The 18092-nt window shown below is 40.6% G+C and overlaps 1 protein-coding gene across 4 annotated transcripts in view; it reads right to left on the reverse strand.

Moving 5' to 3' along the window:
* The window catches only part of ATF6 (activating transcription factor 6), a 209569-nt gene that overhangs the window by 121299 nt on the left and 70178 nt on the right, over nucleotides 1–18092 (reverse strand). For 3 of the 4 annotated variants that reach the window (XM_082704208.1, XM_082704205.1, XM_082704207.1), the window contains 3 exons: nucleotides 13463–13594; nucleotides 7540–7653; nucleotides 6156–6255 (listed from right to left, as the gene is read on the reverse strand). In XM_082704208.1, coding sequence (XP_082560334.1) covers nucleotides 6156–6255; nucleotides 7540–7653; nucleotides 13463–13594 — 346 coding nt within the window. The remainder of the gene's footprint in view (nucleotides 1–6155; nucleotides 6256–7539; nucleotides 7654–13462; nucleotides 13595–18092) is intronic. The other variant, XM_082704206.1, reaches the window with a different exon arrangement.

Genomic DNA, 18092 nt, shown 5'->3' on the forward strand with positions numbered 1-18092 from the left:
TGCTTCTCACCACAGCCCACGAGGTTTGATATGAATTAGCCTCTGCTGCCTCTCTGATGTCATCGTCTACTACTCTACCCTCAGACACCACAGTCCGGCCTTAGACAACTGTTTGATGCTCCTCAAATATCCAGATGGTTTCCTCCAGACAGTCTTCATATGTGCTGTTCCCCTTTTCCAGAAGCTCTTTCTCTAGATTTCCCCTTGGATCTTTACACCGCTTATGCCTTCGTTTTTTGTTACCACAAAAGCAATATTCTCACCAAATCGTTTTCTTCTTCCTAAGCACACAGAAGATGACATTTGCCTAACCTACTGCAAGACAAACCGTAAAAAGTGACAAGAGCCTTAGTCAATTGGACATTGGCTACTGTCCAGGCTGGATCCCTAAAACATTCTTCACAATCTTCCAAAACCCTCTCTTCCCCAACATCCGAAGCTAGAAGTGAAGAATTTCAAGTTGTTGGGGTCACAAAGGGGAAAGAAGCTGGATTCCTTAGTCACTGCTTGAAGGAAAGCCACCCCAGAGAGCTACAGCAAACTTTGTGTAGGTGAGAAACCAATTCTTATTCCACGTAGCTACTGAGATTTTGAGGCTAGTTGTTAAAACATCCAGCATTAATCACTTTGACAATCCTTCTCAAGCACTCTTCAGAGAAGCCTTCTCTAGAACAGCTATTCGATCTAACAAAGTCACTCATCTTTCAATTTAACCTCTAATCTCCAACCCCACTGTTCGGGTTTTCTATTTCTTCCTGGTTCAGTTTTGGTACTATATATGTCTCTAGAAATGCATCCATTTCTTCCAGATTGTCAAATGTGCTCACATAGAGTTGCTCATAATATGTTCTTATAATTGTTTATATTTCTTTGGTGTTGGTTGTGATCTCTCCTCTTTCATTCATGATTTTATTTATTTGGGTCCTTTCTCTTTTCTTTTTGATTAGTCTGGCCAGGGAGTTATCAATCTTACTAATTCTTTCAAAGAATCAGCTCCTAATTTTGCTGATCTGTTCTACTGTTCTTTTGGTTTCTATTTCATTGATTTCTGCTCTGATTTTTATGATTTCTCTTCTCCTGCTGGGCTTAGGCTTCCTTTGCTGTTCTTTCTCCAGCTCCTTTAGGTGTAGGGTTAGGTTGTGTACTTAAGACCTTTCTTGCTTCTTGAGAAAGGCTTGTATCACTATATACTTTCCTTGCAGGACTGCCTTAGCTGTGTCCTACAGATCTTGGATAGTTGTGTTTTCATTTTCATGTGTTTCCATGAATTTTTTCAATTCTTCTTTAACTTCCTAGTCGACCCATTTACTTTTTAGTAGGATACTCTTTAGCCTCCATGTATTTTAATTCTTTCCAAATTTCCTCTTGTGTTTGAGTTCTAGCTTGAGAGCATTGTGGTCTGAAAATATGTAGGGAATGATCCCAATCTTTTGGTACTGGTTGAGACCTGATTTGTGACCCAGGATGTGATCTATTCTGGAGAATGTTCCATGTGCACTAGAGAAGAATGTATATGCCGTTGCTGTGGGATGGAATGTTGTGAATATATTTGTGAGGTCCATCTGGTCCAGTGTGTCACTTAAGGCCTTTATTTACTTGTTGACCTTCCACTTGGATGATCTGTCCCTTTCAGTGAGGGGGGTGTTAAAGTCCCCTACTATTATTGTGTTATTGTCGATGTGTTTCTTTGATTCTGACATTTGGTTGTTCCCATATTTGGGGCATAGATGATATTTAAAATTGTTAGATTTTCTTGTTGGACAGACCCTTTGAGTATGATATAGTGTCCTTCCTCATCTCTTATTATAGTCTTTGGCTTAAAAAATCTAATTTATCTGTTACAAGGATTGCCACCCCCGCTTTCTTTTGATGTCCATTAGCATGGTAAATTGTTTTCTACCCCCTCACTTCTGGAGGTGTCTTTGGGTCAAAAATGAGTTTCTTATAGGTAGCCCATTGATGGGTTTTGGATTTTTATCCATTCTGATACCCTGTGCCTTTTGATTGGGGCATGTAGCCCATTACATTCAGGGTAACTATTGAAAGATATGAATTTGATGCCATTGTATTGCTGGTAAAGTGATTGTTACTGTATATTGTCTCTGTTCCTTTTTGGTCTACTACTTTTAGGGTCTCTCTTTGCTTAGAGGACTCCTTTCAATATATCCTATAGGACTGGTTTGGAGTTTGCAAATTCTTTTAATTTTTGTCTCGGAAGCTTTTTATTTCTCCTTCTATTTTCAATGATAGTCTAGCTGGATATATTATTCTTGGCTGCATATTTTTCTCATTTAGTATTCTGAATGTATCGAGCCAGTTCTTTCTGGCCTGCCAGGTCTCTGTGGATAAGTCTGCTGCCAATCTAATATTTCTACCATTGAATTTTACAGACTTCTTGTCCGGAGCTTTCAGGATTTTCTCTTTGTCACTAAGACTTGTAAGTTTTACTACTAGATGACAGGGTGTGGACCTATTTTTATTGATTTTGAGGGGGGTTCTCTGTGCCTCCTGGATTTTGAAGCTTGTTCCCTTTGCCATATCAGGAAAATTCTCTACTATAATTTGCTCCAATATACCTTCTGCCCCCCCCCTTTCTTCTTCTTCTGGAATCCCAATTATTCTAATATTGTTTCGACTTACGGCACCACTTCTCTCTTGAATTCTCCCCTCATGGTCCAATAGTTGTTTGTCTCCCTTTTGCTCAGCTTCTTTATTCTCCATCATTTGGTCTTCTATATCCCTAATTCTCTCTTCTGCTTCATTTATCCCAGCAGTAAGAGCCTCCATTTTTTAATGCACCTCATTAACAGCTTTTTAAATTTCAACTTGGTTAGATTTTAGTCCTTTTATCTCTCCAGAAAGGGATTTTATTTCCCCAGAAAGGAATTCTCTATTATCTTCCATGTCTTTTTTGAGGCCAGCTAGCACCTTGAGAATCGTCGTTCTGAACTCTAGTTCTGACATACTACCAACATCCACATTGATTAGGTCCCTAGCCATCGGTACTGCCTCTTGCTATGAACATTTTTGGGGGGGTTTTCTACCTTGTCATTTTATCCAGATAAAAATATATGAACAAGAGAATAAAATACGAAAAGGGTGGCAAAGACCCCAGACATTTGTACACTAACCAAACGAGAAGAGATCCAAAACTGGGGGGAGTGGAAAGAGGGAAAAAAGAAATAAAAATTTAAAAATAAAAAATAATATTTATATATTAGACTGGTGAATAGAACAGAGCCACCCAGTAGCTTTTGGGTGTATTTTGGTGTATTAGAAGACACTACCTCCCAAAATTTTAAAGAAAGAAAAACATATATATACAAAAATAAGGGTAAACACAATGAAGGGATGGAATATGAAAATTTTTTTAAAAAATTCTAAAAATGGAATTGATAAGATTGATTGGAAAAAGAGGGGAAAAAAATAGGAGGGAATGTGCTCAGGGTGGAGACTAGAACAAAGCCATGTGCTAGATTAGGGTATATTTTGATCTATTAGAAGAAATTGTATCCCAAAATTTTTAGGAAAAAAAAAACCTGGGGCACCAGGGTGGCTCAGTGGTTTAAAGCCTCTGCCTTTGGCTCAGGTTATGATCCTAGGGTCCTGGGATTGAGCCCTGCATCAGGCTCTCTGCTCACTGGGAAGCCTGCTTCCCTTCCTCTCTCTCTGCTGGCCTCTCTGCTTACTTGTGATCTCTGTCTGTCAAATAAATAAATAAAATCTAAAAAAAAAAAAAAAACAAAACAAAACACCCATATGTATACAAAATATAAGGTTAAATACAATGAAGGGATAAAATATGACTATAACAATGAAGGTTTAAAATGATTTTTTTTTTAAAGAAATGTTCTATTAAGATAAAATAGTAAAAAGAGGAAAGAGGAAAAGTTAAAAAGACAGAGTAAGAAAAAAAATTTTTTTTTAATTTAACTTGGGCGCCTGGGTGGCTCAGTGGGTTAAGCCTTTGCCTTTAGCTCAGGTCATGATCTCAGGGTCTTGGGAGCGAGCCCCGCATTGGGCTCTCTGCTCAGCGGAGAGCCTGCTTTCCCCTCTCTGTCTACCTCTCTGCCTACTTGCAATCTCTCTCTCTGTGTCAAATAAATAAATCTTTTAAAAAAAAAAATTTAACTTTGCAAGACTAAAGGATCATGGAGAAAAAGCCATGAATTCTATGAGTTGCTTTCCCCTAGCTCTAGGGTTCCGCTGTTCTCCTTGATTGGTGAGCTTGGTCTTGGCCAGATGTTCTTGCTGATCTTCTGTGGAGGGGCCTGTTGCAGTGATTCGCAAAAGTCTTTGCCCAAGGTGGAACTGCACCGCCCTTGCCAGGGACCAGGGTAAGTAATCTGCTCGGGTTCACTCTCGGAGCTTTTATTCCCCGAACGCATTCCATACCACTTTGGAGGATAGGAATGGAGATGGCAGCCTCCCAATCTCCGGCCCAGAGGAGCCGAGAGCTTGGGGTTGCACTCCTCAGTGTGCCCTCAGAGAAAAGCAGTCAATCTCTCCTGTCTTCCTGGTCTCCGGCCACACTCCAAGCTCACCCAGCCTGTGACCGAGCATTTTTGTCTCTAGCGCACAGCCCCATTTGGAGACTCCAAACCCAGCAGATTCCTGCCGCGCTGCTCCTTCTGGAGGAAAAAGGTGAGCCTCCCCAGATTTGCCACTTGTGGGATCCCTGCTCCAAGAGCAGTGGCCCAACTGTGTCTCAGATCCTGGTTTAAGGTAACCCCAGCTGAGAGCTCACTCCTCAGCTGCGTCTCTCTAGCCAGCTACCCCGCTCTGATACCTGGCAGGTCTGCCACGCTCAGACACCCCCAATCTTTTTGTGACTGTGAGACCTGAGACCACACTTTCCCCGCGAGGGCTGCACCCCTGCTTAGCCTCTGGAGCAATGTCCCTCAGAGGACCAGACTTCTAAAAGTTCTGATTTTGTGCTCCACAGCTCCACCGCTCGCCGGGAGCAGGACCCTCCCGCCGTGGTCTATCTTCCCGTTGCTCCAGATTCACTTCTCTACAGGTCCTACCTTTCAGAAAGTGGTTGATTTTCTGTTCCTAAAATTGCTACTCTTCTTCTCTTTTATCTCCTGATGAGTTTGAGATGTTTGGAATGGTTTGATAACTATCTAGCTGAACTCCTAGGATCTGATCTCATTTCAATCTGCTACTCCTCCGCCATCTTGCCTCTCTCAATCATAGGTAATGTTTGTTGGGAGCTTAGGATGTGCCAGTTGCTAGTCTAAGTGCTTCAGAAGTAATAATGAGTAGCTTACAAATGATGGAATGACCACAAATGGTGCTTTGTGGTAAACATGAAAATGGAAGCTCATCTGCAGCACCTGGCTGTCTCAGTAGGTAGAGCATGTGACTCCTGATCTCAGAGTTCGAAGCTCAAGCCCCATGTTGGGTGCAAAGATTACTTAAAAATAAAATCCTAGGGGCAGCTGGGTGGCTCAGTGGGTTAAAGCTTCAGCCTTCAGCTCAGGTCATGGTCCCAGGGGCCTGGGATCGAGCCCCACATCAGGCTCTCTGCTCAGCAGGGAGCCTGCTTCCTCCTCTCTGCCTGCTTCTCTGCCTACTTGTGATCTCTGTCTGTCAAATAAATAAATAAAATCTTTTAAAAATAATAAATAAATTAATTAAATAAATAAAATAAAATCCTAATACTGCCCCCACAAAAGGAGGCCCAGCTAAATAAGTTTTAAATAAGAGCTGCCATTAACCCGCAGCCAGACCCACACATCTAAGTTCAAAAATGCTCTCCAGGAAGATGTGCCTCCATTTCCAAGCTGTCCTATGTTTTAAAACCTTCTTTCTGAAAAGCTCTAAGAACAGAGGAGACAAACAGTACCATTTATCATACCATTTGTGCCAAAAGCATTTGACACAGATGTCCATGCACTGGAATCCCTGGCTTGAAAGTAAATTTGAGGGAGAGAGCAGGAAGGAGCACGAGACCCGGGCAAGAGCTATTAGTGCTCTAACCCTGGGACCAGGGCTTCAGGGGCAGTGATGGCTGCATCCGAAGCAGCAGGAGCCAGTGGGAAGTGACTGAAATTCAAGTTTTCCAGTTTTTCAGGGAAGAAAACAACCCATCTGAAGGAAGAAGGCCAACCCGTATGCCAACCACTGTTCAAAGACAAGCAGAAACAAACCTGAAGAATACGGGTTTTCTGTTGATTATTCGTCATTCTTCTTGACTTGGTCCTTTCCACTTCATGTCTGTGAACCCATCCTCGAAGTTCATGATTTAACCTATAAAACAGCTTAGTTAATTAAGCATACTTCATAGAAATAAATTTCTCACCTTTGGTTAAAAATTAATTTAATCAGGGGCACCTGGGTGGCTCAGTGGGTTAAAGCCTCTGCCTTCTGCTCAGGTCATGATCCCAGGGTCCTGGGATTGAGTCCCGCATCAGGCTCTCTGCTCACTGGGGAGCCTGCTTCCTCCTCTCTCTGCCTGCCTCTCTGCCTACTTGTGATCTCTATCAAATAAATAAAAATCTTTATTAAAAAAAATTCATTTAATCACATTCTCTAAGGTCCAAATAGCATCTCTAGTGTCTAATGACTCGATATTCCTTTCTGATTTGAAAAAGCTAAGATAATAATGTTAAGTTATTTTAATACGACATGCATTTTTATATTGTAGACTCCTCTATCATGAGTGCAGGTCTTTTAAAAATCCCATAACTAAATACATTCCAAATATAAAAACTGAATGCAAAGGTTTTTCACAGAAGAGTACTTCCTGTAGCTCTTGGGCTACATACGCACAACCCTGGAGACACTAAAGAGCATTCAGTAAACTGTAGGATCCTACCAGGAAATGGATGCATTAAAGCCTTTGAAAATCGTACTATTTTGGGGAGAAGGAAAAGAATGAACTCAATTGCTCATGGAAAAAAAAAAAGAAAGAAAGAAATTTCAATGCACTATAAAGCAAAACTGCCACCAAAACTCCCAACACGGCAAATAAAAAAGGACTAGTTCAAATGTAGGTTCCATTTATTGTGCTTACTTTTTACAGCAGCTGTGAAGATGTTAGACAATGTTTACTTAACTAGAGCTGATCATGACTTAAAAAAATGGAAGCAATTTTTGAAGTTCAAGAAAAGAATCCAAAATCAAAGGAAAATATTCAAGGGTGAAGGAGATAAGGAATGGTAAGGTGAGCCCTAATGGGAAAATATCTCCAGAATCATCCTCTTCAAATTGTTGTCTTCCTAAGTTGATGAAAAAGGCCCCTTCTCCTATGAATGTTACCGCTTCTCAAGTCTAACATCCTATAAGTATATCATTCTGTAGTTTTCAAATAAGGCATATTTAAGTAGCAACCAAACACTACCACGCGGCATAGTCTATCGCCATCTTTATCAGGTTGCTGGGGAAACTGGACAACAACTGAGAAGCCTATGATCGTCCAACACACAATCAGAGCTTCTCCCAGTCACTTAACTAATCTGAACAGTTTTCTATGTTCCAAAGCTAAGCCCGGGAACCCACTCAGATATTTGTGTGACGATCTACAACACTCACCTGAGAGATTCTGTGGTGTTAATCAGGGGCTGACAAGGAGGCGGAGGGATATAGAGCAGTGGTTCTTCACTTAGGACCATGAGGGCCTTGTCATTTGAAACAGAATGATCGTATCTGAAAAACATATGCACAAAACCTTGTGTCTTAAATTCCTAAGTAGTTTTCTATAAGAAAGTCATTACTAGTATTAACTTTTCATGGAAATAAAAATATAGTAAATAGGATATAGTACAAGATGGAAGCAAATGCAACAGAAAAGGAGGGAAGTGTAGACCATGTGGCACAAATGTCACTTTCCAATGTTCTGCAGATTGCCATGGTAACTCACATTTATCCAGACACCATTTATTGAGCAACGACTATGAGCCAACAACTAAGGAAACGACGATAACACAAGGTCCAAGGCTTCCATGAACTTGAGGCATACATAGTGCTGCTGGAACAGAGGTGACACAGGAAGGGACGTGGGGGAAGGACCCGCTGACTGACAGGAAAGCTAGTATTGGGTGAACAGACTAAAGTTTTGTGGTCATTCACCATTCTGTGATAACAAAACTCAAGTCTCCTTAAAAATGTGTGTCGTGGGGGAAAGGAAGAGCATAAAACACTTGGTGGGAAAGAAGTGAGTGCTGAAAAGTTGAATATAAATTTTAGAATCAGGGAAGAATCCAAGTCACTAATAAAACACCAAAGTAACATTAACCAGTCAGGGACTCCATTAGCTTTGAAAAATATACTTTCCTAACCGTCACACTGAATTCATTATCCGTGATGTGATGGAGGGAGCAAAATCCAGGCTGAAAGTCAGAAGCTGACTGGGGGGCATCAGCACTGTTTCTTCTCTTCTGCTGCTATTGTAACCTTTCTCACTAACACATCTTAGATCTGTCTTGAATTTCTTTATATTCAATGCTCTAGATTTAGAAGATTAGATATTTAACTAACACCCAAAAAGAAAAAATGTAAACACAAAATCAGACATGGCTAGATTCACACTTTTCATTAATTCACTGAACTAGTATTTACTGAATACCAACTATGTGCCAGGCCCTGCACTAGGAGTCCAACGGGGAGCAAGCAAAATGAGTCCCTATCCTCAGAGACCTTAACGGCGGAGATGCACCAAATAGAAGAGAACAAATACATAAAATAAATCCAAATTAAGAAAGAATCTAACTAGAAATAGAAAACCAATGCCAGCCTCTCCTTTGGAGGAAATGGTCTGAGATGGCCTAAAGGATGGGAAGCAGCCGGTACCACAGCAGCTGGGGAGAGAGTGATCTAGACAGACACATCAGGAGAAGGGGGCCTTCAGGAACTTAAAGAAGACCTCTCACCCGCTGAAGAGTTGTGAGCAAGTGAGGGAAACACAAGACAACAAGGTTAGAAAGACAGAGACCAGGGGGTGCCTGGGTGGCTCGGTCAGTTAAGCATCTGACTTCGGCTCAGGTCATGACCTCAGGGTCCGGGGAAGGAGCTCCGTGTCAGCTCCCTGCTCAGCGGGGAGGTCTGCTTGCCCTCTCCCACTCCCTCTGGCCCTCTGCCTACTCAACCTCTTGGCCTCTCTCTCTCTCAAATGAAGAAATAAAATATTTTAAAAAAGGGGTGGGGGAGACCAGATTATAAGGTATTACTTAAGGAGGGAAGTGATGTATTTCAGTGCATCCTTGCCCCTGCCATTGTACCAAAAATGGATTCAATGGAGGCCACAGGGGAAGCTCGGAGACCAGTGAGGAGAGAGCTGGAAGCCAGGCAAGAGCTGAAGCTAGCAGGACTAAGGTGCTGGCAGTGCAGACGGAGAGCGGTGAACCAGCGCAAGATACTTTTGGGGAAGCGTATCAGTGGCGCTTGTTGAAAGGGAGGAATCAGGGTCTCTGGCCAAGCGACAGAACGAGGAAGACTGCTGTGGAGAAGCGGCTGGAAGATGAATGCAGAGAGGCACTGAGAGTTCGGCCACGCGTGTGTTAAGTTTGAAATGGTCAAAAAAAGAGAAAGACTAAATAAATAAAGAAAGAAATTGAAAAAAAAAGAAAGACATCAAGGAAACTACTGGGACAAGCAGTCTGGAGATGGAGAAATATAAATTCAGGAGTTGTCAGGACACAGAGACTGGGACTGTGCACTAGATTACGGATGAGTCACAGAAGCAGGAAGAAAACTAAAATCCACAATTCCGGACGATGAGATTTGGATGAAGGAGGAGCCCAGAAAGATGACTGAGACAGAGGCCGGTGAAAAAGATGGAAACTGAAAAATGTAGCAACGAAAGGGAGAATGTTTCAAGAAAGGAGGGATCCACACGGCCAGATGCGGAGGAAAGATTAAGACGAAGACAGAAGTTTCCCCTGAATTTGGCAACACTGAAATAACTGGCCTCCGTGACAAAAATAATTTTGGCCGACTAGAAAACTAACTTCAAGAGAAAAGTTACAGACTTCTCTGTATGCCACACACCATGGAAAAAAAGCAACAGCTGAGGATACACACATCATTCTTCCCTTCAAGTTGCACCAGAACATTCTCCAGTCCTCTCCTCTGCCTCTGAGAGTTAAACTGTTTGGAATAACACAGAAATGATGGTGCACACATAGTAACTGCACACACACACTGCCCTAAAATTAAGCATTGAGGGAGAAGGAAAAACCTCTCCCTTGTACTGGATGAATGTGCCTAGTAGGGGAGGCTGTTTGCTACACTTAAAAAAAGAACAAAGACCTGTCACATGTGCCTTAGTTTAAAAAATCAGGTCTTCATACTTTCAAAAAATACAAATGCTCCTATCATTCAGACAAGTCTAAAATTACTTTTGAAGATATATTTTTGATCTATAATTTTATTTCCATGTGATAAACCCTAGTGTAATGACTTCTGCACATCTGTGCTAACATGCTTTGTTTGATCAGCCAAGATATTCTTTGGGAAAAAAATAAAAATCTGATAGAAGAAATACCAGGAAAAGAACTGGGTGGAGCTGAAGGGAAAAGAAAAGGGAGACTCTAAGCCAACATGCAATCTGGAGACAATCATGTCCACACTACTCCTGATGCGGTCGGGTTCTAGGCTGCTTGCAAGCTATTCCACATCGATAGACACCATTTCAGCAAATAAATCCTTAAGTAAAGGACAGAACTAGGAAGAGTTAATCCCTATTCCAGGGATTCCATTCTGGCTGATGCCTTCTATGTAGGGTGACCATCCCTTCCCATTTATCCAAGACAGTCTCGAATTTACACCTGAGGTCCTGATGTAATTATTACTTAGCACTCCCTTTCATTCTTAAAAGTGTCCCAGTTTGGTTGGACAAATTAAGTGCTCATCTTATTATAAACCACACATTTCTAAAACTGAAAACATAGATGCAATTAATTACTATACTATATGCTAAGAGAATGCAATGTTATAAACTATGGGGTTACAATCTACTCCTTTTTAATTTGAACCAGTTCTCATAATTCTCCTAAAAAATGAAACACAATATAAGTAAGCTGCATTGAAAAATACAGTGTCATCTACTGGGTATTTAGCCCAAAGATACAGATGTAGTGAAAAGAAGGGCCATCTGTACCCCAGTGTTCACAGCAGCAATGGCCACAATCACCAAACTGTGGAAAAAGCCAAGATGCCCTTTAGCAGACCAATGGATAATGAAGATGTGGTCCATATACACTATGGAGTATGATGCCTCCATCAGAAAGGATGAATACCCAACTTTTGTAGCAACATGGATGGGACTGGAGGAGATTATGCTGAGTGAAATAAGTCAAGCAGAGAGAGTCAATTATCATATGGTTTCACTTACTTGTGGAGCATAAGGAATAACATGGAGAACATTAGGAGAAGGAAAGGAAAAGTGAATTGAGGGAAACTGGAGGGGAAGACGAAGCATGAGAGACTGTGGACTCTGAGAAACAAACAGGGTTTTGGAGGGTGGAGTGCGGGAATGGGGGAGCCTAGTGGTGGGTATTAAGGAGGGCACGTATTGCATGGAGCATTGGGTATGGTGCGTAAACAACTAATCTTGGAACACTGAAAAATAAAATAAAATAAAATAAAATATATTAAAAAATATATAGTGTCATGGCTGCATATAAATAAACCAATTAAAATGCAGTTCAAAACACATTTGTATCTGCTGCTTTCAAATGTTGCACAAACATTCTTGGGTATCTTTTATTTAGTATTTATAATGATAAAATCAAGAATATCGAGTTGATGGACTGATACCTACTTGCATCCCCAAGCTCCTCAATAATAATCTTAGATATTTCAAGATATTTGTATGCAGTCAAGAATTCATAATCTTTTCCTTTTTTTTTTTTTTTTTTTTTTTTTTTTTACTAATACCAGTAACCCAGACTCTGGGGTGGGGAACAGCGAATGGCTTATCTTTCATATACTACTTTGAAAGCTGAGAAATTACAGCCTGAAGGTCATTCAAACATCTAGGCTGAACTAGGATGACCAGAGCACTATGCTTCCCATGTTACTTTACTCCACCACACGCAAACAGGTGAAGGCCGCTATTTACTGAGGTTAGCTCAAAGTAAGTAGTATTCCTGTAAAGGTTACCTGAACTGTAATTTCAAGTACATAATCAATAACTAGTTCTACTTGTTTAACAACCAACCAGCAATAGGTACCTAAAAGGCACGTGGCATGTCTCAATGCTCGTAAATCCAAAGGCTATCAAGTTTAAAACGTATGTTCTGATGGTTCACATGTGGAAAACACAACTCAAAACTACATGCAGAACATGTAGGGTAAACTTGGACAAATTACGCAATAAAATGAGATACTATTAAACTCTAGCAATATTCAAAGACACCGTTAAGTGAGCACTAAGATCAGTATTTCAGAAGTATGGCTAATTTGGGCATGTTAAAAAAGAAGCAAGAAATGTTATCTAATATTTCCCATCGTTACGGCATCCATCACCCCGCACACCGCGTCAGTTACACTCACTGCCATTTAATTCTCTGGAGCCTCCGCCACGCTTAACACTTGACACACTGCAGATTCCTAAGATAATGAATACTAGCATTTTATTCCAGGAAGCCTAAAAGGAGACAAGCCCATAGGACTACAGTAGTAATTTCATTCAGTGATATGGCTGTCACAGTAAAAGTTTTAAAAAAAGATTCCACTATGGCCCTTGGCCTGTAGAACTTTACTGAGTCACAAGTAAACAAATCTTTAATGATTCTCAAGCATTATACTGTGCAATCGTTACCACACTGTGACCTTCCTTTGCTTTGTTAGTCAAGGACTTCACTCCACTTGGTTCTAATAAAAATTCCAAATAACACAAGGAAATGTTTATCAAAAAGTATACAGCTCTGAAAATGTCCATTGTAGCCTGCTTCTAGTTGACATAATACAGACCTTGTCTTTTAAAAAAATTTTAAGTCTGTTACTATTGACAAGCTATAGAGAAATTTACCAGAATGATAAACTGTATCAAGAGGAAGATCCGACAAAAATCACAGTAAGTATAAACGATCTGATCAGATGACTGACCGCACACAGGCTCACCCGTATCACTCCACCAGATCACTGTCCTCACAAGAAGATACTATCACATGTACCATAAGTGTAACCATATGGCAGATTTTTAAAAACTGTATTAAAAACATTATGTATAATACAATGTATATATATTGTATTTACTTCCATAGGTATCTTAGAACACAAACGGAGATTTTTAAGGTCACACCTCCGTAAGAATTCCAAAATTGGGAAAGGTTTCAAAAAGCAAATTTATTCTTAAAACTGACCTTAACAGTAAAATTTACTAAGGGCCTCAATAACTTGTTTGTTCTACAAATTAAACTATGCATAAATGATTTAGATGTAAAGTTACACTATATGATTCCCCATGGCAGTTTCATTAAATCATTTTAACAGAGACATGCTGTCCTCTAACCTGTAGTTACTTTTCTGGATGATACCATCTGATGTGTCTTCCACCTCTTTAGCAGAAAATTCTAGAAGATGCCTCCTTTGATTTGCAGGGTTCACACTAGGATTTTTTCTCCTGGAATCCTGTTCCAACATGCTGAAAATTTTTAAAAGTGAAACAATAATTGAAATAACAGTTTGACAGATGTATACATACTACATTAGCTCTAAAGCAAACCCAAATTCCTTCATAGGTTCATGCACACATACGAACACCAGGCACAGAAAACAAAATAGCACATGGCTATGGTCACATCCCCCACCTGGCATCCTATACACATGATAAACAATTTTGAGAATAATTTTCGTTACGCCTAAAAGTACCTCATTTTTAAACTGCTTCAACACGAGTGCGTGGGGGGCTCAGACAGTTTAGCATCTGCCTTTGGCTTAGCTCATGATCTCAGGGTCCTTGAACAGAGACCCGCATCAGGTTCCATGCTCAGCGAGGAGTCTGCTTCTCCTTCTCTCCTTCTCTCTTGGACCTCATCCCTGCTCTTATGTGTGCACGCTCTCACTCTCTCTCTCTCTCTCTAATAACTAAATAAAATCTTAAAAAAATAAACCGCTTAAGCAACATCAATATTCTATATGCTTTAAAAACTCTTTTAGGGGCGCCTGGGTGACTCAGTGGGTTAAAGCCTCCGCCTTCAGCTTGGGTCATGATCCCAGGTACTGGGATTGAGCCCCACATCAGGCTCTCTGCTCAGCAGGGAGCCTGCTTCCCTTCTTCTCTCTCTGCCTGCCTCTCTGCCTACTTGTGATCCCTATCAAATAAATAAATAATCTAAAAAAATAAAAAATTTTCAAAATAAAATAAAAACTATTTTCATTATGTTATATACATATATAAAATAGAAAGAAGTACAACATACATTTAACAATTTTAAATTCAGATAATAATTGAAATAAGAAGTCCTCCTGAATGCTGCAAGCTGTTTCAATGAGGGAACACTTCAAATGAAATTGGAGCTCTTCTCCTTATGGACAGCCAAAGGCATTAGCCCTTCACAATATCCAAAGGCAGGAGATCAAATACAGGTAACAAAAAATAATATTTTTCACAGATTTATTTATTTATTTATTTATTTATTTATTTATTTGGGGGAGAGAGCAAGAGCGCACACATGAGTAGAAGCTGGGGAAGAGGGATAGAGAAAATCTTAAGCAGACTCCCCACTGAGTACAGAGCCCAATGTGGGGTTCCATCTTGACCTTGAAATCATGACTTGAGCCGAAATTAAGTCGATGCTTAACTGACTGGGCCACCCAAAAAATTATTATAAAAAAATACTTCTATTTTTATTTACATGTAAAGTTCCCTATTTCCTTCTTTCTCCCCATTTTCCCCCATACTTTCAATTGTCAATGCATGTCCTCACGGTGGGCCCAAGTATTTGCGGCAAACAAAAACACATACACACACACGTAAAGCCAATACTGTACAGTCATTTAACACTTTTAACCTGCTAATCATGGGCTTAGAGATTTGGCTCACCAATGACATTCTGTGTGTGTATGCTTTATTTTGCAATGCCTCACACACAATTTACATTAGTTCTAATCCTGAAATTAAACGCAAAGGGAAACATATTAGGGATGCCAGGTTCCGCTGAGAAGGACAAAGAGGTAGAAGAAAGAAGCGCTAATGAAAGTGGTTATAAGGGAAGGAGTTCTCGGGGTAGGGCAGTTTGTCTCCACATCTGAGGAAAGCAGTGTTGAGGGAAACAGGAAGCAGGTACATCTTTCTAGAATCATCTTCTGATCTCTTAGTTTATTTCCCATTTTCCTCGGTTCTTTCCCCGCAGAATCACTGCTGTCCGGAGGTCCACACACAGTATGCTATAGCACTTCAGACATCCTGTAAACCCTTCAAAGGTGTGCCACCAAATTACCAGCCCTGTGGAACATCTAACTTTACTACAACTGAGGATACACTGTCACAATTCTGTCTTTCAGGCACAATGTTTGCCTGAATGTGCCCAAACAACAGGAACCCCGCTGCAATAAGGGAAAAGGCGTAGTGGAGTCTAACCAAACTCTGGAAAACTTAACTTGGTGAGTATTTACGAAAATAGGAGAGAAGCAATAACTTTGTAGGGAAGACAAACGGAGTGTGTGATTGATAACTGCAGAATTTTTTCTTTATGCAACTTACTTCTCTGAAGATTTTACTCTTAAATCTTTCAAGTGTGGTATCAAACATTCGATTTAGGAATGTACACTGTAAACAAAATAAAGTGAAGAACTTTCTTTACAGAATCTCCATTAATTCAACAGCTACACTGTATTAGCAACAGAATCTCTGTTAATTCAACAGCTACACTGTATTAGCGACACATTCCTGTTCATCCAAGTACTCCCTCAACCCCTCCAATGATGAAGAGGGGCTCCATCATCCTGATTGTGAAAAGTGTTTCCCCTGGTTGTAACTAGAAATGTGCTTCTTTGTAACTTCCACACTTTGGTTCTAGTTCTGGGCTTTGTGGCTGCTCAGAAGCCTAAACAAGCCTCCTTCAGTGTCCGAAGACATCTACGCCTCCCACCCCCACCCCGCCGCGCCGGCTTGCTTTCTCCAGGCTATGTTTTTTTCCACACATGTTCTTCTTTGAAGCACTCTGTCTTCAGTCTTATCTGGCCTCTCTCCTATCACTATGCCTCTCAGAAGTGGTGTCCAGAATGGGCTATAGTACTTCTCAGGGGGCATGACCAGCCAGGATGGAACAGATTCATTCCTTCTCGTGTTCGAGATACGCTTCTCCCTCTGAGGCAGTCGAGTATCACAAAGGCTTTGTTGGCAGTCACACCACATGTTGCTTCTCCTGAGTCTGGTTTAACCCAAATCCCTACTCTCCTCACATACTGATTCGGAACCATTACCTTCTTTCTCCTTCCTCTCCCACTTCCAATTCTGAATTCATATCATTGAGCTTTTTGATCCCAGCTGAATAATTTACATCAATTCCTTTAAAATTATCACCTTGTCTACCAATCAGTCAAGAAACTCCAGGATCCTAATTAGCCAAAGAAATTCTCCTTGTAAGCAAGGGTCAGCATGCCACCAACATCCACAACTGAGCTGTTACTAAAATACTGAAACGCTCAGAACAAAGAAATCGAGCCATGGAGCATGTCCCTAGTGAAAACCTTATAAAAAATGTTTTAGTTTCACCACTTCTGAATTAATTATAGCACATAGTCCAAAATTCCCCATCATAACCGTAAGGATACCGCACAACTGTTAAACTGTCTTCCAAGATGCAAATACAGTAAAACAGCAGCGGCCATTTGAGCACCTACTATATTAGGGAATGAAGACTTAGTACAAGTTGAGGCTCAAAGAGTTTAAACAAACTTGCTCTAAGTAGCTAAAGAAGCAGAGACTTGAACCTAAGATTGAAACTCCATTGGAACCGCATTATGTTGACATTTCTCAGAATGATTGATTATCCCTTTATTCAACATGTACTATGGCCTATTGTGTTCCAGGAACCCTATACAATGCTAAGGACTCAAAGATAATAGGAGGTAGGGACACTTGGGTGGCTCAGTCCACTGAGCATCTGACTCTTGATTTTGGCTCAGGTCATGATCTCAGGGCTGTGGGATCAAGCCCCAAAGTGTAGAGCCTCCTTGAGATTCCTCCATTCCCTCTCCCTCTTTAAAAATAATAATAATAATAATAATAATAATAATAATAATAATAATTAATTAAAAGCATTTTGAAAAAAGATTCTGAAAAAGGTAAAAATCAAATTACAGTGTATGGGGGAGTGTATTGATACAAATAAAAGATAACAGAGCAGTGGAGCCTGGGTAGCTCAGTCGTTAAGCATCTGCCTTCGGTCAGGTCATGATCCCAGGGTCCTGGGATCAAGCCGGGCATTGGGCTCCCTGCTCCGCTGGAAGCCTGCTTCTTCCTACCCTACTCCCTCTGCTTGTGTTCCCTCTCTCACTGTGTCTTTCTGTCAAATAAATAAATAAAACCTTTTTTAAAAAAAAGAAAGAAAGAAAATAGAGTGATTAACATCACAATAAAGGTTAATGCCGAATGCTATGGAAGCCCACCGCTAAAGCACCTGATCTCTAGTAAAAGGATCACAAAGTTATCTTAAATGAAAGCCATAAATAAATAGGTGGAAAAGGAAGAGGGAGTGAGGGCAGGCATGCCGTACAGATGGAATAGTATGTGGGGAAAGCATACAAGTATGAGAGCACGATTTGCTCAGGGAACTACAAGTAGAGCGTGGACACTGAGAGAAAGGGATCCTCTCAGGGAGAGGAGAAAGGACAGGGAGCAGGACCATAATGGAAGCTAGATTAGGGATGGCCTTGCCTGCCACAGTTTCACTAAGTCCAGAAATTTAATCAAGTAACAAAAACAAAACTAGCCTGTTTGTTCCTGTTTTAATTTTGGCTCTCAGATATGTCCTTTTCTTATTTATTTATGTTTAAATATTTCATGTTTTAAATAATCTCTATTCCCAACATGGGACTCAAACTTACATTCCCAAGATCAAGAGTCACATGCTCCACTGATTGAGCCCGCCAGGCCCCCCTATCCTCTCCCTTTCTGTATCAGAATCTTCCCTATG

The sequence above is a fragment of the Mustela nivalis genome, assembly GCF_964662115.1.
Source record: "Mustela nivalis genome assembly, chromosome: 16".
Lineage (NCBI taxonomy): Eukaryota > Metazoa > Chordata > Mammalia > Carnivora > Mustelidae > Mustela > Mustela nivalis.